Below are 23,573 nucleotides of genomic sequence, written 5' to 3' on the forward strand. Positions count from 1 at the left end.
GATTTAATCTCTTGCGAACCAAACCCTCATCCAACAACTCCTTTACTTGAGGAATAAACTCAAGCCTAAGAGATGTGGCAATGCTAACAAGTGTCTTTTTACAAAGGAGAAAATGTGGAGGTTGTCTAAGAAGGGAAATTTCTTTAATATTTGTCTTTATTTCAAAATGTCTTTCCTTCTTAGCTAACCTCTTGGAGGAGACACTTACCTCCTTACACTCCTCCTTAACCATTAAAGGTTGTCCTTCTTCTTGGGGGTAGATCTCTTCACTAGATTCTTCCCCTTTTGCTTCTTCACTTTTACTAGAGGAAGGTGAAGTAGTAGCCTCATCTTGGCTACTATAAATGTCTTGGCCCCTCATAATCATGGTTTTCTTGGTGGGGCATTGAGAAGTAATGTGTCCTCTTCCAAGACATTTAAAGCACTTCATGGAGCTAGTCTTCTCTTGCATACTAGCCTTAAGGGGTTGCTTTTCTATTGTCTTCCCCTTATCATCTTTGGGCTTAGAAGGTCTCACCCCTAAGATTCCTTGACCTTGGTCTTTCTTTGGATAAGAATGAGAGCCATAAGATTTTGAAGTAGACTTCCTTTTAAGTTGTTGCTCTACCCTTATTTCCCAATCTAAATTAGCCTCTACATTGTCCTTCCCATGGAAGTATGGGAGTTTAATGTTAACCTCTTGAGGCTTTCTTTCATTTTCTCTCCTATGGGAGTGAGGTCTAAGATGTGACCTATGCCTTCCTTCATAATAGTCACGAAGTTCTTCACTTAGGCTCTTGCAAGAGTTATGACTACTATAGGAGACATGTTTTTCTCTTTTCATTTCTTTCATTATTTTTATTCTTTCTTCCTCTCTTATTTTCTTTCTTTCATCTTGACCTATTTCTTCCACTCTTTTTTTACCTTTTTCTTTTCTCTCTTGTTTTTCTTTCCACAACTTAAGGGATCTCAACTCATCTAATATCTTATACAAGGGGTCCTTAGGAGTAGAACCCTCACCATTAACACTAGATGAAGAATGAAGACTCATGTTGGTTCCTAAGTTATGGTTCTTTCTTGTTGGGGGTTTGAAAACAAAAGGTAAAATAAACTATGGTTGAAACTAGCCAAAATAAACACTAAAAGAGGTGTGAAAGATAAGGTAAAAACTAATTAGTAAAAGGCAAGCTATCTAGGCAGTTTGACAATGGAGGGTAAAGGAAATAAGCTATGAAAATAAGCAAGAAATTAAAGTGCAAGAAATGCAAACTAGGCGGATCCTAAGAGTGTTTGGATGACCTCATTTAAGGTTCCCAACAAAACACTCACTATCCTAAGGGGAAATTGCCTAAAATTATTACACACAAATGGAAGTAGGGTGACCTAGCGGAGGCTCCCAACTTACTTCCAATGAAAGGCCTTTTTGTTACAAAATTTGAAAGCAAAGCAAATTGCCAATTACAAAATTACAAAGAAAAAAAGTCCTCAATTGTGGTGGCTATTCTCTCTTTAGTGTTTCACTCAATTTGGAGTGCTTCTTAGTCCAATAGCTCTTAAGGTGGTTGGCCCCTTGCTTCTTGACTCAAATTCTTCAAGATATGGCACCAATCCTCCTTTCCAATTCCCTATATGGCAACTCACAAGCAAGGAAACAAAGAGACAAGCAATAACCAAAGACAAAAAAAAAAATGAAATGAAAGCTAAACCAATAGAGTTTTAACAAGACAAATTTCCAAGGATTATTCAACAATTAAAGCAATGAAAAGCACAAAAAGCAAGCTAGGACTCAAAGAGAAACCTAGAATGGCTCTAGAGTAGAGTAGAAAAACTCTAAAAAAAAAGACTCAAGAAACCTCTAGTTTTGGCACTTGTTTTCACAATAATGTTCAATTGAAATTTCAGAACTAGGATTGGTATAAAATATGCACCAATTATAGAACAAATTTTGAGCCAAAACAACAAGCACACTTTCCTTTCACTTTCCTTTTTTTTTCCTGGACACTGATTTTTCTGCCAACTTGTGAGATTTTTATTATTTTTTTCTTTAATCCAAATCGCTTGATTATTTTTTTATAATTTTGGTCCAGATGTCTAGAAAATTCAGTAAAAGTTTCAGCTCAAAAAACGTAGTTACCAATTCCCAGTAATTTATACAAGTTCGTATGTTCAAGCTGCCAGCACCAGCGATTTCAGCCTAGAAATCAAGAGTAGTGTTTATGTTGCTTAAGGCTTGGATAGTTACAATTTGTGTTTGCTTATGCTCAATTATCTTGAATAACACAATTAAAGAGAGCTTAAGACTTATTTTGATTCACAAATCCAGCCACAACTCAGCACCACAACTCAACTTCATCATAGGCATCATGTAGGAAACTTAGAAAGCAAAAAAAAAAGTTCAAGAACAAGACTACTTCTAGGAATTGATTTAGAACATGTTATGAACTAAATAACATGCATGAATTAGACTCAAAATTCAAAAGATAGGCTAAGAATGACAAGAATACATGAACAAATGTATCTATAATTCAATCAACAAAATAAAATTCAACACAAACTTAGAACATAATGTGACAATTACTATGACTAAACATGACTCTAAGACAACATGGATTAAGTGATTTACACTTAGATTTTTGTGTTTTTTTTTTCTAATCAATATTTTGGAACAAAATTTAGATCTAAAGGTTCAGAACAAGAATATTATGAATGAAAATTGATAGAACCTAAAATCAACACAAAAACAAGATTCAAGAGTAGATCTACAAAATTTGAACCATAGAAATGCAAGAACAAGTGTAGATCTAAGATTTAATCGGTTTATTTTTTTTTAATCTACTCTAAACAGCACCAAACCACAAGACAATGGAGGATATACATGGAGAATAAGATGAAGAACAAGGAATTAAAGAGAATTCACCGAACAAAAAGATAGAGGAAGCAAAAGAACATCACCTAGATGAAGATGCTCTGATACCACATGATGCAAGCTCCATTGGAGCTTGTAGGCCTAGGATCTTCTTCATCAATGGATTCCTTTGCTTCTTGGAAGATAAATGGCAGCGGAATGGAGAAGGAAGAGAGAGAGGAGACGCCACTTCAAGGAGAAGATGAGTCTAGAAGAAGCTCACCACCATAGGAGGCCATGGATAAGAGCTTGGAGGAAGAAGGAGATGAATGAAGGGAGAGAGAGAGAAGAGCACGAAATTTTGTGCTCAAAAGGAGCTCTGAAATCTGAAGTTAATATTCAAATGATCAAAGTTCCAAAAAAATGCACACACATGACCTCTATTTATAGCCTAAGTGTCACACAAAATTGGAGGGAAATTCAAATTTCACTTGAATTTGAAATTGAATTTGTGGAGCCAAACTTTGGAGCCAAAATTTCACTAATTATGATTAGTGAATTTTAGTTATGGTTCAGCCCACTAATCCAAGATCAATTCCAAGATTCTCCACTAAGTGTGCTTAGGTGTCATGAGGCATGAAAAGCATGAAGGACATGCACAAAGTGTGACTATATGATGTGGCAATGGGGTGTAGTAAGCAAATGCTCACCTCCCCCTCTAAAATTTAATTGGATTGGGCTTCTACCAATTCAATTAAATTTATTTCCAACCACACACATCAAATATCCACTTAGTGCATGTGAAATTACAAAACTACCCCTAATACAAAAACTAGTCTAGGTGCCCTAAAATACAAGGGCTGAAAAATCCTATATTTCTAGGGTACCCTACCTACATTATGGAGCCCTAAATACAAGGCCCAAAAATAATGAAACCTTAATCTAATATTTACAAAGATAAGCGGGCTCGTACTTAGCCCATGGGCCCGAAATCTACCCTAAGGCTCATAAGAACCCTAGGGCCTTCTCTTGCATCTCTGGCCCAATCTACTTGGAGTTTTTCTATCCAATGCCCTTGCGGAGTAGGATTGCATCAATAATGAGCTTTGATTTCTCAAAATTGGGAATAACTCATAAATAGTCGAGTATCTTAAGTGTCTAATCGATATCTGATTCTAAAGAAGTTTTTCACTTTTGTAAACAGTAAATTAAATGGTAATATAATTGATATTATGTTCTTCAGAAAACCCAAGTGATGCGAAGAACAATTTAGCTGATTATCTCTTTGTCATAATCAACTATTTTAGTTTTAAGGCTATAAAAATTATTTTTTCAAATGACTTCGAGTGGGACACCATTTCTCTCATATTTTTCATTGCTTTTTCATTTAGAGATTTCTAAAAACCTCAGAGGGTCATCACCACCTTGATCATCGACTAAAAACATCATTTCACATGGATTCAATGGATCTTGGCATGAATCGTGAAGGGTAGTTTAAGACTACATAGGAAGCATTTCAAAACATTTATATCTTTCACATATTAGGTGAAACTTTTCCTTAATTGCGATTCTGTTTTTCATTTTTCATTGAGTAGGTTTCTCAATGGTTTGCATGTAGTGAGTTTTCTACATGTGATTTTAGTTCTTGATAGGTTTTCAAGGGTTTAGGCATTTATGGTGTACATTTTTGTCCGTGAGTTTGTTTGTAACTCAAAAGATGATAATGGAAAGATTCAAGTGAGTTACATGGATCAACTGAATGTAGATTTCTTTGAAATCAAACTAATATAAATTATGTGTGCATCTTTTCTCTAACCTTATAACTCTTGTATTGCTTCTTCCATAAGTTTCTTATCCATTGAGCTTTAAATAATTGTTGTATCATGGGGTAAGTGTTTGAATGAGTTTAAGAAATCAAAGGAAATTTGTAACACACCTAATCTATTGGATTAAAGAAGGTATTTGCTAAAGTTTTCATTTGGGGTCTAAAATCATTTTGGAACCAATTCCCCTCTCCCCTTCTTGGTTTATGATTCAAGCCGACATATATTATCGACCCAGGGGCAACGCGCTAATTGTGTTGTGGGCTTAGGAGACGTGCGTTGAGTGTTGTTGCAGGCTTTAAAGGCGTGGTCACTCAATTGATTAGAAAAGTGCATGTTGCCTTCAGACTCAGATGGTAGGAAACTAACCACTAAGCTACAAGGTTAATTTATTATTAATAATATGACAAATTATATATATAACTAAGTATAAATTATATAAAAATAAATATAAATACATAAGTTTATCACATTCTTATTATAATTTATTGGTTAATAACTGTTAGCAATATATGCTAATAGGTAATTTTTATCTAATTTTTTGTTTAGAATAATGAATTTGAACATAAAGAATAAATTTGTGGAATTATATTAACTTGTCATATAATTTTATTTTTATTTTTTGCTTTTTATAAGATAGTGAATAAAATTTTTAAATTTTTTTAATACGAATCGATCATACGGGTTCTACCACTGACTCAATAATTCAGTATCTTAACTGAGTCCATCACTTATTCAATTTTTAAAAGTATCCTTGAAAGATCTCTCTCTTTCTAACTTTCTCCTATTCTCTCTTCTCTCTCATTCTACTCCACACTGCACGAAACAAATCATGTTTTGTATCCTACATCATAACATTTATCAAAGCAATAAATTAAAACATACAAATAGATATAATTTTATTTTAATTTATAGTAATTTATTAAGAATAAATTTATTATCTTTGAAAAGTAAGTAAAGACGACGACCTTTAATTTAGAGAGAAAAAAAAGAAGTAAAAATGATCAAAGAAAATCTGGAGACAAATTAAAAGTCCTAAAATCAGTAGATAAACTAAACGAATGCATGCTTGACCAAATTATCAGCTGAGAAATTCGATTCACGAATCACATATTGCCAGTGGATGAAAACACGTTATCATGCAAAGCAATGAGCTTCCGCACCATAGGGCTTTTTAGTTTTCTAAATTTTTAAGGATAAAATTTAAGCTATAATCATTTTTATTAAATAAAAAATAGGTCAGAATTAAATACTTTGTTGATAATTTAAAGAATGGATCATATGTGTAGGGTCTATAGTTTAAGCGTTATTTTTTTTATGCGGAGTTAAAAAGTCAAAGACTAATTTTGACTGTGGTATGTGACTGCAATTAATTTAAGAAGATTTTACATATTTTAAAAATTGAATAAAAATTGTCCCGCTAAATAAATTGTATGCACTCATGTGAATATAACATAATCCTATTCTACATGAATCCTTTGATTATACACCAATAATAAATTTATTGCTTTACTAAATACTGTACCATTTTAATTTAGAGGATCTATACTCCTACTTGAGAGTGTAAATCATTTGTTTTTCTCCCGATTATCTCTAGCATGGCTCTATTCTTATATAGGCAAGATGTTGAAGAACTTCTACCACATTATTTGGCACCCAGTAACGTGGCCAATTTGGTTGATGCTCAACTAAATTTTGTGTTAACAGGGTCACGTACGTAGATATGCTGAATTAAATATTAATAGAACACTAATGTTTTAAAAAAAATAAAAAAATAATTAAAATGATATATTTTAAAATTTTAAAGATCAAAATAATTTTTTTACACTTAATGTATCAATATAAAATTTAATGAATCAAAAGTGATATTAAGTGTTATTTTTATAAGTACTTAATTTTCCCGTCACCGGATTTTCACTATTTTATTTCCCTTTTTCACTTTGTGGTTACGTTTCATTCTTCGTAAGATTTTCCTTAAGTTCACCCACATATCATCCTATAATGTTCTCTAGCTACTAAATATATACGAAAACTGTTGAAGAAATCCCAGTTTAATTTCTTTCCCAAATGTCAAGATCACATTGTTAACTAGATACACTTAAAAAAAAATTCAACTAGATACAAGGAGTTAGAATATGATGAGTATGGAGAACGTAGAGTCACACTTCAATTTCTTTAATTATTAGAATAATGCTACATGTACAACTAATTTTTGGATATTAATCTATAATTAGTATTGTTATCAGCCAATCCTGATTCAGAAAGAAATTTGAGGATATATATATAATATTTTTTTCTTCGGAATTTTTGTATGTATAGAATTACTCAAGTGTTTGAGTGAACATGGATGAACCGTACTCAAAAGTATTTAGATTCTATACAAGTGTGATAAAATCAAATTTGAAGTTCTCATTGTTTCTAGTGCGGTCCATTGTTTGTAGCGCATGGTCCCCAGTTTCTATTCATTCTTTACTCTTTTTTCTCAACAGTCGTAGTTAGATTATAATCCCTATTTATAAGTTTTTTATAAGCCAAAGATTTATTAATAGAATCCCTGTTTACAAATAGTGTTTATTAAAATTGGCGGAGTAATTTATTTATTTGTAATTTTTAATAAATTTGAGTCAATTTGAAAAAAAAAAGTATTTAGGGTGTCACTAGTAATTCTCTAAAATAATAAATTCAAAACTAATTAATTCAAAAATTAAAAACTTAAATATATTTTTTATCCTTAAAATTTAGATTAATTTTTATTTGGGTCCTTCAAACTTAATTTCTTTAGTCTTAATTTCGAAAAATACTTTTTTAATCCCGTTTGATTGGTTTTTGGTTGTTTAAATACATAATTTATGACCTGTTTTAGCAGATAAGAAATTAAAAATAATATTTTTTTAAAATTGAAAGATAAAAAAATAAATTCAAATTTGGGGACAAAACCTGAACTCAAATTGGAGGAACAAAACTATATTTAAGCTAAAATAAAATAAAAAAAACACAACTCAGAGAGTTTCAACACTAATTCGTCTCTACAACAAAAATAATTATATAAAAGGATGTTGAGAATAAGTTCTATGACATTGGAGATTCTTATCTCATTCATACTTTTGAAAAGAAAAATGAGAAATGCCTTTCTACTGGCTATGACAAAGATGAGAAATCCATTTATATGTTGAAAGAAAGGGGAAATGTGCCTTCACTTCCATTTCACAAATACACAAAAAAAAAAAAAAATGCTAGTAGTGTAAACACTCAAAACACTCAAATTAAGCCCTTTCAACCTTTCTTTCTTATGAGTTTACAATCTCAAAGCCCATCAAAGTTCACGACCCTATTCATCTCTTCCAACATGAGCAACCCTTCAGATGAAAGGGAGCAGTGTCAAAAGAAGACGAAATCCACCATATGCGAAGCCTCTAACTTTAGGACATCAAGGAGAAGATTCTGCAGCAACAACAAAAATGAAGAGGAGATGAACAATAAGGGAGTTTCAACAACACTGAAGCTTTACGATGATCCTTGGAAGATCAAGAAGACGCTAACCGATAGCGATTTGGGAATCCTAAGTAGACTCTTGCTGGCTGCAGATTTGGTGAAGAAACAAATTTTGCCTATGTTGGGTGCATATCATGCAAGAGCTGCAGAAACTGAAGGGACCCCAGTTAGAGTTTGGGACATGGACACCAAATCCATGCACCAACTCGTTCTAAAGCGATGGTCTTCATCCAAGAGCTATGTTCTTATTGGAAAGTGGAACCAAGATTTCGTCAGAAGAAGAGATCTCAGGAAAGGTGATGAGATCGGATTTCATTGGGATCCATATAATTGCGTTTTCAATTTCTGTGTCCTTAAACAAGCTATGCCAGAGAATTAATTTAATTTTAAGTGTTAGCTTTATTATTTTACTTTCAAATCATTGAGGAAAACAATGGCCTATATATTATTCCTATATGTAACATACAATAATGTTATTGCAATAGCGTGTACTTCAACCTAATTATTTAATACCAAGTTTCTATATTAATGTTGTATCTTATGAAATCCTTCTATTTTCCATTCTATAAATTAAACCTAGGTCTAGCTAGCAGGAGATCTATGCACGGTTGAAACCTTAATTGATAATCTATATCTAATGGATTTGTATGATGAGGGTGTTTAATTCCTACTTAAACCATGGATATAGTAGTAGACTCATTGCACTAGTACTTCCTGGTTGAAGGCGAGGGCACTGCATTCATCATTCATATAATTAATGTAAAATTGTGCAACGCGTTATTCGAGAGTACTTAACATAAAATGTATAATTTTGAACCTCGTAACTGGATTACTAATCATCATGAGTTGAAAGGTTGTTGTAATACAGTTTTAGATAGGATGTACACGCGCGCGGATACATCCTTCTTAATCAAATCAATTAACACTTTAGAAGTTGTAAGGAATGACACTAATTATATTGTTCAAATAGGTTTTTTTTTTTCTTTTAGATGTCATTTCATGTGAAATAAAAAATGTGATACTTGGTTATAAACTCATTTTCAAGCAGAACTGCAGCAAAATCTCTAGCTTATATTGTTCTATTAACATGTTTTTGTTAAGTGTAAACTATATATCTGCATGAAACATACATAGAGACCTAACTGTAAAAATTAATGGGACATCAAGGATATGATGAGGGGGCTATATGCATCCTCTAACCTAAAGGAAACGATGAATTTCTTTAATAATTATTACTACTTGGATAAGTCAAAAAATTTAATTAACTAAGGGATAGCACAATACTCACTTATCAGGAATGCTGAATTTCACATGCCTATCATTGAACATTGATCATAAGTTATCTATATTTACTATTGGTGAATAAAGAAATGTTATTTTGGATCCCAAGTTTGGATTTCTTAATGATTACAAGTTCTTTGCTCTATTATCCTTGAATCCTCCCAAAGTTCAAGTTTTTACTCAGCTAATTAGTTCTATCACACTTCTGCAGGAAAATTTTCCCTTCATCGCTTGTTGAATGGATACTGAGCACTTTTAGGCTAATATAATTCAATAACTGTATACTTTTACTATCGAAGTTAACCTAAATCTATACCCTATTATAGTTCTATCTTCATTTTACAATTTATATTATTATTATAGTTTTCCCATTTACTTTAATTTTTTTTTTATCGAAATTAATTAATGCAATTAGCTTATCACTTGATCATAACTTTTTATTAATCATTACATAGGTCTCACCCAGGGAAAAAATGCAAGCATCGACAGCCATGTTTTGTAGAGGAAAGAACAACCACTCATGACAAAATCACTTTCATTACTCAAATAGTTAATTAGTATGCACAAATCGATGCCATCACTTACATTTAATGATTTTCTTTGACTCTATAACGGTACATAACTATCATCATCTCATGTATATCCCATGTAAATGTTTGCATTATATTGGTGAGTCCTTTTGGATAAGTTGTTAACTCGAGTTAATCTTTATAAGAGAGATGTATTGCCTCAGGTGCGATGTGTTGTGTTTTTCAGTTGAGGAAGATATTCATCACTTAGTCTTATATTATCCGGTAATAAATCGAATTTGTATGCAGTTTATGTATGGCTAAGGTATCATGGGATCTTACCGATTAACATTTTTAATATTATACTGCTTATATAACAAATGATTTTTTTCTTATATTTTTAATTTATTGTTAACTCTGTTTATTAACATTCACTCATTACACTATGAGTATTAATATTAAATGAGATAATTACTTATAATTTTTAAATTTAAAGATATTTTTAAAATAAAATTTAAATTTATGATAGTATTAAATGTAATTATTACCTTAATGATTTATATCTTAATGATTTATACTATTGTTTATATATAAGGACCGGATGTAGTAACATGTTAGTTCTCTGTTAAGACGGAAAAAGTTTTTTTTTCGGTCATTGTGTGATCTAGTTAGATTTTGCATGATTAAATTATGTTCTCCGTGCTCTTTTGACTTGTTTTTAACTTGATAACGATCAGATTGTAGATGGGTTTTAATAGCAAGAAGGGCAGTGGTCATTGTTTATTTTTTTTTTATTTTACAGTTGTATTGATTATATAGCTTGTTTTTGTTGAAATGTTCTTGTGAGAATCTTATATTCTTTGTACTCTATTTATAAAAAAAACACTAAAAAAATATTTAATTATTCCTTTTATATATCTTAAGGATCTAATACTTTTATTATATTATATTATATTATATTATATTATATTATATTATATTATATATATATATATATATATATATATATATATATATATATATATATATATATATATATATATATATATTAGGCTCGTTTGGATGTTGTATATGTACATGAAAACCTCTCAAATGCATTTGCTAGATACATCTAGCTATGATAATGCTATGCCAAATTGGGACTCCTAACTCACTTCTAGAGCATCATTGAGAATTTATTTTTCTCATCCTTTATGCACATAAAACTACTGTATATTTCTCCGTTAATGTTTTCAATGGTTTGCGCGTAGTCAAATTGGTCATGTTTTTATGGGTTTTTTTTTTTATGGTATCAAGTCTTTTTATGGTAGATCCAATGGTTTGAGCGTAGTCAAGTTGGCCGAATCTTAAGTATGTTTTTGATTATATGATAAATTTTCATATTTTATTTTTACCTCTAATAACATTTTTTTAACTTTTCTTTGTCTCTAATAAACTTTTAATTTTTTTTGCAGCCCATAACTATCTAAATCACTTTATTTCACTTTTCAAAACACTGTCTAAACACATTTGGAGACAAAAAAAAAATTATTCGGGATAAAAAAAATTAAAAAAGTATTAAAAACCAAAATAAAATTAAAAAATTTATCATCAAGCAGAATTATATTTAAGTCATTTATATGTTATCCTTCCCATATTTGTTTTAGCACAAAAATTAACATTATTTTGACCGATCTAACCTCAAGCACAAGAACTGTTTACTATAGAATCTCACCACTTTTTTTTCTTGTTCTATCTCGAGTGACGAATCTAAAAATGTTTAGTTGTGGGAGCAATATTCCATACACATAAATTAGTATTTCAGTTTATGGATAATAAATGCTTATTTATATAATTAAAATTTAAATGATAAATAATTTTTAACATATAAAATACATTATAATTAAAATTCATAAGAAATAAATAAATATAATTAAATATATAATTTATATTTGAATCTACAATAAAAATTAAATTATGATTTTAGATTATATTTAACTATTTATATTTAAAAAAACTATTGAAATTCAATTGAAGGATGAATATAAAAGAAGGTAAATTGAAAATGATACACTTAAAAATTTTCAAATAATATATTGTGCGTAAAAATATAAATAAAGGTAATTTAAAATGAATGAGATTATTTTTTATTAAGAACAAATATAGTATGTAAAATACACAACTAAAAATAAAAAGAAATAATACTATAAATGTTTAATAGGTCTAAACCATGGATAAAATGATTATTCCAATATAAGTTGACAACATTACTTTTCGTCGCTGAAACATTAATTAATTGCCATTTCATTATGTAAGGAGGCATTAGCTCATTCTTGATAAATCTATAGTTGTGCAATGTTTTCATTTGAATAAAATGGTGTTGTGAACTGTTTCAAGCCTCTTTTGTCAATGCGTCATCGCCTTCCTTATATATCTGGCATCTCGTTCTTAAAATAATGTGTCCTCTTACACTTTTTCCCACCAATCTAAACCTTGGTGATATGATTCCATGCACGTATACGCCACATGTAATAATTTTTGGCGATGAACTTCTTGGTTCCAATTATCACTAGCTTGGGCATTTGTTATTGTTTTTTTTTTCAAAAAAATATTTACACCAAAAGACATCCTTAGTCTCAAACCAATAGTTTCACAGTTCTGGATATACCTCATAGAAAAAGCTCCCAAAAGACAACGTTTCTTTACCACTCCTTGAATGGTCCCAAACCTGTTTGGTTACCAAGTTGTAAAGAAAACGACAGCCACACTCAACATGCACTTTCACGATAAAATGTGCTCCCAATTATTCATACTACAGTATGTTGTTCTCTCATATAGTTACTTGCTTTTTTGGTAGAAGACCAAAATGCATGGACATCTCATACTATCACTCATTGACACATTGTCCGATCGAGAATATCTTTTTTTGCAAAGAAATAGGTTACTACACAAACACCCTATATTTAGGCTTAGAAAAAGAAAGAAACTTGACCACAATTATATTTATCTTGTTTCCAAAGTAATATTAATTATTAACTCAAACCATATACTTACATTTGCTATTGTTTTCGTAAACTATCTAGCATTACATGTTACAAGTTTACAACAATATTTAGCTGCTTAGGTAGCTAGCGGAACGACTTATATTCTTCTGTATTTACAATGCCCCATATTAAAATTAGGATTAATTATATTTTTATTCCTTTTTTTAGGTTAATTATAATTTTATTCCTTAACTTTCTGCAAATTTTACTTTTAATTCCTAAATAACAAAATTTAGTGTTTTTTGTCTCTATATATTAACAATTCTAATCCTTTTATTGATAATTCAATTATTTGTGAAGTCATAAAAGATATGAGACTACTTACATGTAATTTTTTTATATAAATTATTCTTTTAATGTTTATTTATTCAAATATGTTGATGACATCAGACTAATTGATAAAAGATTAAAAATATAATTTACTAAAAAGATCAAATTAATTGATAAAAGATTAAAAGCATAATTTATCAAAAAGATCACACAACTATCATATCAGTCTCTTTCATATCGTGACAAGTTATTGAACTACCAACTTGACTATTACATATATTATATGTTAACATTGTTGATTGACAAGTATAGGGACAAAAAAAATTCACTCAAAGAGTGCAACTTAACTGCAAGATGAGTTTGTGGGAAATGCCATAAGTTTAATTTTTGTATAGCACATCCATAGGAAGGGATGAAAAGTTTTTAGTGTAACTAAGCTTCAAATTAAAAAAATTAGTCTCGTATATAGTAGATTCAAATGATCAAAGCACATGGGAATACTTCGGGGACGTCGAGGAGTCAAAGACTCTATAAATTCAGCGGTAAAAAAAAATGTTAAAAAATTGTTAGAAAACTAAAAAAATCTTTTAAAAAATTAAGGATTAAAAACAAAATTAACTTTCCAAAAATTGATATTGTTCGGACAAGGCTTGTTTCATACCTTTTTCTTAATTGCGAGACTTTAAGAGAAAAAAAAAAACACTATCAATTAGAATGCTGTTCGCGGTCAATAATGTAAAACAGAATCTTCAAAAGTCATATAATTTGATTTTCATGAAACACACAGGATCAATTAATAGAATGTTGTTCGCGGTCAATAATATGGTATACCGTATACTGCACTCTTGACTTTTATTAGTGGCATGAGTTTAAACATTTGTCACAATAAATATATCGAAGAATCTGAAACGGAGCCCCTATGTGATTGGAGATATCCTAAACAGAGCAAGCCAGTAGTGAGGAAGAAACAGATATATCATATATACTCAAAGTGAGATCGAGTCAATTTTGTACCTCAAATTAATTCCATTTCTTAACCGTCACCATCTTCAAGCAAATAAATTCTATGTATGGAAGAGGATACAAGCAGCCAAGAATCCAAGGTTGGAGCTTTAGTTAGTGGAAAAGATTGAAGAGGGGGCCAATGGATACGTAGAAATATATCCTCATGAATATACACTATTTGTGAACTCAAAAACAGGAGAATAATACTTTCCCTTATGTGGTCGAGATTTGTTTGTTCCATATATATGTATGAATATTATTATTTCTCTACATGTGCCGTATACCTTCTAAAACTTTGGTTCTTGCTAAATAATAAATTAACATTATAGCTTAATCATTTTTTACACTTTTATAGATACTTAAAGTGAAATGGAAATATTCCTGAAGCCATCCAAAAGCGGAAAGTGTGGATCGAGAGGTAAAGATAGCTCAATTTGATGACATGTATATCTATTATCTTCAAATTCCATTCCGCGTGGTTCTACTTGCTTGGATCACCTCTAACTATTTTTTTATAATATCAATATTTTTTTATAGTATAATCTTATAAATTTATTTTTAAACGTAGATACGCGTCTTTTTTTTTTTGTCTTTTTTATCATAAAGAATATTTCAGTTTTATTTTAATATTTTTGTAAAAATTTAGAATTATTAATCATTTTCAATTTTTTGATTACATTAATATTTATTTTTTCTTCAAATTTTAACTTTAATTACTTTTCAATATATATTAAAAAACCATTTTCATCTCTAATTAATCTCAACCTCATATTATTAAATTAAGTCCTTATTTTTAAAAGTGAAGTGATATTTTATTTTAGTTTTTCATGTGACACTATCTTTACTATTTGTTAATATATATTTGGTTTAAATATGTATTTTATCCATGTAATTGTATCAAATTTTGTTTATGATTTGTAAAGATATGATTTTTATCTATGTAATTTTAAACATTTTATTTTTAGTCTATTTATTTTTCATTGTAAGAGCTGATGTGATTAACGATAATAATACTATAATCATATCATTAAGCACCAGTCGCCAAATAATAATGTAATCAAGTATCACAACAACAAATGTTAATATCATGAGATAATTAAAGATATCACATCATAAAATAATATCATCATGGACTAAAAGAAAACATGATATATTTGCAGGAAAGAAAAACAAAATAAAAAAATATGGACTAAAAAGAAAAAAATAGCAATTAAATTATAAGAACAAAAAACCAATAAAATAAAATAAAATACAGGCACTAAAAGCTAAGAGGTCACATATTTGTAGAAACGAGAGAATATATTTAAGAATTAAAGTATATAAAATAAAGATTTAAATATTAATATATTCGACGTCTTCTCTCGTATTAATATTTTTCTTTTTTTCTCATATATATATATATATATATATATATATATATATAAAAGAGTCTTGAGGGAATTGAAGGGCCAGATTGGGTATTAACATCTTTATCAATATTATCTTGAGGGAAGGGGTCATGGCTAACACCTTTCCCCTATATTATATTATCTTGAGGGAAGGGGTCATGGCCAACACCTTTCCCCTGGTCTCTGTACAAATACACTTTGATGCTTGAATTGGCAAAGAATCCAACTCAAGGTATATTGTAACAAATGTGTGTATCTATAATAATGATACTTGAGGTATATATAATTTAGGAGAATGAAGTGGATTTTCGTATTTAGGGTCCATGGCCTACGAGTAAGAGTTATATGCTATTACTGAAGTACTGTGAGATGACGTCAATTTTGGGTGCCTTTGATTATAATCTGCATGCCAAAGAGGATGGACCTCAAACTTTAGTTAGGCCTTAGTCATATTAAAAAACTTCCTTTCCAATCAGTTTGGTAAGATACCCTCCACTCCTCCTAGCCTCTAATAAGTTAATCAATGTCACCTTGTGTTTGATTGCGCAACCTAACCATATGAATCAAGGGCAGTTCCTCTATAACACCTTGATTTCTTGTTTACATTATATATAATAAAAGGTGAAAATTGTTTTTATAGAATTTTTTTATATAGTTTCCATTAAATTATTTTGTTTTATATAGTTATTTAAATAAGTAGTATTTTGGGTATATGCAATGGATTTTGAAACTGGGTTTTTGTTAAAAGAAAGAAATATGTTTTATTAAGCATTTTAGATGGGCCTTAGAGCATCTTCAATGTGGATGTTTCATGAGTTGTTTAAAATTAGGCAACATTGCTTGATAAATTTTTACTATTGGAGTAGATGACTTGGTAGTGCGCCAGTTAAGTAAGTTATTTATATAAACAATTATTGTTTAATTCATTCTTATTAATTAAAGAACTATTTTTCAATTACAAAATTTAATGTGACTCAAGTTAATCACTCACTCTAATAACTTTAGTATTGAAGTAAATTTTTGTGTAAAGTTTTTAAGTCTATGCATCATTGTAGAGCTCACAAATTTTAGATAAGCAACTCATTTAAACAATCATGCATTACTCTTACAGGTTGCAACCTACTAACTCGTAAGTTGTCATATAGGTTCCAAACCTAAACCTATTTTTTTTCTTTTCCATGCCAACTTTTGGAATGGCGTGTGTCATTGCTTAGAGCCATAGGGGGAACATTCACAAGGATTATTGGATTAAATGTGAATAGATATATCAAAGGACTGTCGTGAAGACATCTTCAACCTTGTGCTGCATATTCATGTTTTTTAGGTAAGGGAGAGTTAGAGTTCTCCCTCATGGGTATGGAATTTAATTGTAGGTAGTGAGGTTGGCCCTAAACCACTATAGGAATTATGTATCTTATATATTTGAGCAAATTACACTGATCTCATGTGTTTAGGATTTATTACACTCGATAGTTTGTTGTTAGACACTCGAGGGTGTGTAGTTGGACGCCACTATGATTTAGAAAATAAAATGGATCTTTGCCCCTACTGCTCCCAATACAGTTGTGTAGTTTGTTGCGATGTCAACATCGAGCAACAACAAACTTCATTGTTCGCTCATCACCACTATCAACAAGAACAACAACAAGCCATCAGAGAAGCTTTGCCGATGTAGGTTAGAAGCTTAAAGGTTTGTGAAAATGTCAAGTTTGCCATATACAAGGGAACAAATATTTCCAACCGGGATTCTTGAGCTTTAGCATCACTCTAAGTGCAAAAATTAATTAATTAACCAGAGATTGATGATGCTACAAGTCTAAGCTATAAATTGAATATACCTATTACTACGTACATAAATAAAGGGGTAGATATTCTAATGTATTTTTGTGTAACTAAGAAGGGAAAAAGTTATGAATTTTCAGATCTCAATTCCATAGCTTTTGTTATGTTTTCGAGTTAAGCCTCAAAGATAAAATAACTCAAGTTGTTTATGAGTTTTCCTCTCTTTTCTTTATCTTTTCTTGGTTTAATGAACTTATGATTTAATTTGTAAAAATCCGATGGTGTGAAATTGGTATAGATTGAAGCTGGAATTGGGTTTCAAAAGCTTGGTCAATGTGTAAGTGCAATTAAATTTGTAATGCAATGTTTTTTTACTTAAAGAGAGTTCTTCAAGTTGAAGTGCATGGCTAGAACCATGGATTGGATTGCATTGTTGCTTCTGTTACAATTTCATAAAGGGAAAATGCAAATCTTAATGGGTAATGCAAGGAAGGCGAAGACATTTTTGTCCTAAAATTTCATTAAACATGCATGTGCCTTGTTAAGTTTGGATGGTCCATTATGCTATAACTGGACGATCTATCTAAATTTTGATGATTACAAAGATATAAATTATTGATTGACTAATGATTTATTTTAACTGAATCAAGACTTACTAAATATGATCAAACATGGTAATAAGCATTTACACTATATTCTTATTAGTTGTTGTCCATTCACACTCTGGAAATTGCTTTTATTAAGAGTTACATTTAGTGTCCAACGTGTTGTTATAAACTAGCGTCCACTCCATTGTGAAAACCAATATTTATACATTATGTCCTTTTACTTGCGTCCAATGGACTTATTTACTTGTAGAAACCTCTTTCTATTAAGTTTAAGTGACGTCCAACCATGTATTGCATTCAAGTTAGCTAAAAAGGGAAGTGTTCGTACTTAAATTTGCGAATACCAATATGTGTACATTGTGTCCTTATACTTGCGTCCAATGGATTTATTCACTTATAGAAACTTCTTTCATAAATTCATTTTTTCTTTCCTATTTGAATATATAACATTTGAATTTCAAGGATGTAAGGACATAATATAAGAGAATAGAAGAAATTTGAAGGAATATTACCATGGGTCATTATTATTATGGAGGAAGGAGCATGTGTTGTTGTTTGTACTAATATTCATTCTCTCTCCACAAGAACATGGCACGTTGCAATGTCTCCACCTATGAGAAAATGATCATATCAAGGCAAGCGCAAACCCATAACAGATTTCTTCTCTGAAGACTATAAAAGATGACTCAAGCCCTGCTATCAGAGGCAAGAAAATAGAGAGAAAAATGAGCAAGTGAATTTGAAGTGATATTTCTATCAAATCATTGGACGACACATTGGTGCTTAAGTTGTTTATTCTTTACCTTGCAAAGTTATTCCATTGTATTCAATCTTAAGTGTTTATCCACTTTATTGAGTGATTTGAATCTGCATATTCAATTCAAACATTGTTGTTTGTGAAAGCCAGGTGTGATTTGATGTTAAACAATACTTTGGTGTTCTTAGACTCAATGGGAGTCTAAGGGATATGCCAGAAGTTGTCTAGAGAATAATGTTGTAGCCTGGAGTGGCGGGACATAATACTTGTTTTTAATCAAGCTTTGATTAGTAGAACCCTTCACAAGTTTGTGAAGAAGAACTGGATGTAGCTCAATTTGAGCGAACTAGTATAAACTTAAGTATTTCTACTTCTCTCTAAAGTTATTTGACCTGTATTCTCTTGTGCTTATTTTGACACACTTTGTCACACAAGTGTTCATTTGAAAACATTTGTGAAAACATTGTTTTATTAGCATTGGACAATAGTAACTTGTTTTCAACAATTTTTTTTTCATCCATTGGATGATACATTCAAAACCTTGCTTTTAGCATATCTGCTTGAGAAAAATCATCTCTATGTGAAAGAAATCATATTTATCTAACACATTATTCAACCCCCCCCCCCCCCCCCTTCTAGTGTGCTATCTATTATTTCATGCCTCACATGTGATGGGCTTACGTTAATGTAATTAACATCATTACGGTGTAGGGGGTGTGTCGATAACAAACTTGCAAAAAGTAAGGGTTTATGTAAGGGTCCAACAATGAGGGAGTGCGAGTGTAATAAGTCCTAAATAGAGAGAAGGTGAGTGTAATTTGCTCTATTTATTTTATTTTATTCAACGAATTTTCAATACCTCAAAACCAAAAAATTGATGTGTCAATTAATTTTTGGTGTTTATGTTGTGGGTTTTACCCTTTTTGGTGTTCTTGAGAATTAGGAATTTTAAAGATAAATGTGTGTAATTGTTGAATCGTTGTTTAGAATGTGTGTAATTGTTGAATTGGGAACATGTTAGGAGCCCACCCTTGTCCTTTTCTGTGGTCCTCGAGGATAGTCCATTATCATCCGCTCCCATTTGAAAAGAATTCAACCACAAATTTGGATTAATTGTAAAAAATCTCTTCTTGAAGCTCCCTCTCTATGATTATGTGAGGTCGGATCCACCATGTAATATGTGAAGTGGATTAGTTGGTCAATAGAAGGGAGTTGAATAATGTCACTTGTAACATTCAAAAATTTTGAATATTAGAAATTCAATAATAATAATAATAATAATAATAATAATAATAATAATAATAATAATAATGATGATGATGATATAGGAAAAAGAATAAATTAATTCAATAAAGGGTTAGTGAGCTAGAATGGACAGAAATAATAGTAAAACTATGAAAGAAATTCATTTTCTCTTTAAAATAATAAAGTCAGCTTCAATCAACTAAAGTTAACTATAGTCTATAGGAAGGAGTTGACTAAGTCTACTCATTAATGGCAAAATAGTAAATAGGAGCAACTTTTATGTAAATGATAGAATTAGTCTATAATAAAATTTAATAACTATCCTAATGAATCTAGTATGGATTAAATTAAGGGAAATAATTGTTTTACAATTAAGGATCATATTGTCCTAATTAAATCAAACAACATTAATAAGTTGATAACATTAAATAAATCTAATAAGAACTAGACTAGTTGTCTAGACATTACTAAAGAGCTAGATTAAGTGAGATTATGGTCTTAATACTTAATTAACCCTACAACATGACACTTAAGCTAAATGGGCCCATCTCAATTAGGCTTTTGACCCAATATAAAAGAATCAAAACATGACACCTTAGCCTCATTCACTCATGCACTATTTTCATAGGGTGAGAAAAGGAGCATTTGTACTCCTTGCTTGGGGACCAATTCTCTTATTTTCTTTTAACTTGGAGGCCAAGTAGAGACTTTTGGGGTCAAAGTTTGAAGCTTTCATATGTAATATTCATAGAAACCTTGTTATCTTCAACATATATTTCCATTTCTAAGTTCAAATTCTTATCTTTTCCTTTTATTCATATCCCATGCTTGAATAGACCCATTAGGTGCATTCAAAGTGACCTCTACAAATAAGAGATATGAGGGTTTCCATTTTCTCTCATGCTATTTATGTTGTGATAAAACTCGACTCTATGAAGTCATTGAGACTTTTTTTGTCATGTATGAATATGTCTTGGTAAAATGCATAGTTCTCTGTGTGTGGTTAACTTCTGATGGTGAGTGATACCTTTTTCAAAACTAGAGACCTAGAGCATTTTATATTGGTAAAGTTTATGAAATTTCATTAAGAACTAAATGAGAAATTTATGTTGTAAGGAGAAGGTACTACACAGTGACAAAACTGAGTAATTGTTACTCTTCCTGTAGCTAGATCATGCCTTAGAGAGAGGAGACCTAGCCGGAGAGCATTCAAGTGTGAAAGTGTTCATCTCTTTTGCTTTCTAGGTCTAATATGGGTTATATAGTAATGTCGTATTTGGGTCGAGTTGTTTGACATCCGAGTCAATGAGCATTGGGCAGGTCGGCCTAATAAGAATCGAATGGTACACAGTCCATCAACCTCCAGTGTAGTTTCACAAAGAGGCTAAATATGTACCGAGAGGGTTGGAGGGGTACACAATCCCCTAGTCTCGAGTGCATAAGCACAAAGAGACTAACGTTAAGTCTAGACAATCCATTATGCTACACAGGACAATCCATCCATACTCTTAGTTTTTTATGATAAGATATAAATTTATGATAAAGTAATGTTTATTCCTTAGCTGTTATGTCAAAAGACATTTACGTCTTAAGACAAATCAGAACTCCTAATTATTTTGATTGTATGCAAATAAATGCAAAGGCTAATAATTTAGGTCTTATGTGATATCAAACCATGCTTTGTGATCTTGAGTTTGAACTATTAGACGGAAGCATGTTTAAGCCATGATCTGATGCAACATTAAAAGATGGTATTTAAGACTTCATTTATTTCTCTATGTATGAGATTTGTTTTGCAAGAATATTCTCCTATGATCCGTCGAATGCTATGAAGAATAAATGAAGCTCAAGTTCTGAAAGGGCCAAACAAGAATCAAAAGACATGCTCTATTGTGACAAACTTCCTTTGACCAAAGGGAAGTGGTTTTCTGCTAAAGTGTTCAACATGATAGCCAATCAAAGTGGTTTCACTGCATGAGGAAAGGCATGAATTTAATGCAAGTATTAAATGCTCCTATGGCAATAAGCATCAAACATAAGCTTAAGTGAATAAATTAATCCGGTGTGAGACAATAAACACTTGAAGATAAAGGCCTATAAATACCAGAAGTTTTGAACAAATGAACACATGAACCAACGCACAAACATTCATATTCTTTCTATAAAAAGCTCTTTGTATATTTTCTATATAGTTCTAAAAATCTCTCAAAACACTTTGAATATCTTGAGAGAAATTGATGTAAGCTCCATTGGAGCTCGTAGGCCTAGGATCTTCTTCATCAATGGATTCCTTTGCTTCTTGGAAAATGAATGGCAGCGGAATAGAGAAGGAAGAGAGAGAGAAGACGCCACTTCAAGGAGAAGATGAGTCTAGAAGAAGCTCACCACCATAGGAGGTCATGGATAAGAGCTTGGAGGAAGAAGAAGATGAATGAAGGGAGAGGGAGAGAAGAGCACGAAATTTTGTGCTCTAAGAGACCTTTGAAATCTGAAGTTTAATTTTCAAATGATCAAAGTTAAAAAAATGCACACACATGACCTCTATTTATAGCCTAAGTGTCACAAAATTGGAGGGAAATTTGAATTTCAATTCAAATTTCACTTGAATTTGAAATTGAATTTGTGGAGCCAAACTTTGGAGCCAAAATTTCACTAATTATGATTAGTGAATTTTAGTTATGGTTCAGTCCATTAATCCAAGATCAATTCCAAGATTCTCCACTAAGTGTGCTTAGGTGTCATGAGACATGTAAAGCATGAAGGACATGCACAAAGTGTGACTATATGATGTGGCAATAGCAAATGCTCACCTCCCCCTCTAAAATTTAATTAGATTGGACTTCTACCAATTCAATTAAATTTATTTCCAACCACACACATCAAATATTCACTTAGTGCATGTGAAATTACAAAACTACCCCTAATACAAAAACTAGTCTAGGTGCCCTAAAATACAAGGGCTGAAAAATCCTATACTTCTAGGGTACCCTACCTACATTATGGAGCCCTAAATACAAGGACCAAAATTAATGAAACCTTAATCGAATATGTACAAAGATATGTGGGCTCATACTTATCCCTTGGGCCCGAAATTTACCTTAAGGCTCATGAGAACCCTAGGGCCTTCTCTTGCATCTTTGGCCCAATCTTCTTGGAGTCTTCTATCCAATGCCCTTGGGGGGTAGAATTACATCATTACCTCTCCCTTGAAAAGGGTTTGACCTCAAATCTAGAGGTTCTTGAAACTCATGGATTATTTCCTCAACACCTGTAAAAAGAATAAAAACATATGTATTAGTGATGTTGGGTATGTTAGAGTACGGTAAGGACGAAAAACCCCTTTCCTGGCCATCTTCCCATGAGAGAATATAGTTCCTCACCAACTCAATGAGTGGTGTTACAAGTATAGAAAAATATGGGACAAACCTTTTGTAAAATTTTCTTAAGATATTGAAGCCCCAAATTTCCCTTATACTTGGTGGAGTAGGCCACTCAGGAATGACCTTTATTCTCTTAGGGTCCATAGGAAGCCCTTGATCACTATTTAAAAAGTTAGGGAAAGTAAT

At 31.1% G+C, this 23,573-nt stretch overlaps 1 protein-coding gene across 1 annotated transcript; it reads left to right on the plus strand.

The window, feature by feature from the left end:
• Nucleotides 1–7,836: 7,836 nt before the first annotated feature.
• E1 (transcription factor E1) lies at nucleotides 7,837–8,674 on the plus strand. Its single transcript, NM_001367913.1, has one exon. It carries the CDS (start codon nucleotides 7,937–7,939, stop codon nucleotides 8,516–8,518), a length of 582 nt encoding a protein of 193 aa, NP_001354842.1. The 5' UTR covers nucleotides 7,837–7,936; the 3' UTR covers nucleotides 8,519–8,674.
• The last annotated feature ends 14,899 nt before the right edge of the window (nucleotides 8,675–23,573 follow it).

The sequence above is a fragment of the Glycine max genome, chromosome 6 (genome assembly GCF_000004515.6).
Source record: "Glycine max cultivar Williams 82 chromosome 6, Glycine_max_v4.0, whole genome shotgun sequence".
Lineage (NCBI taxonomy): Eukaryota > Viridiplantae > Streptophyta > Magnoliopsida > Fabales > Fabaceae > Glycine > Glycine max.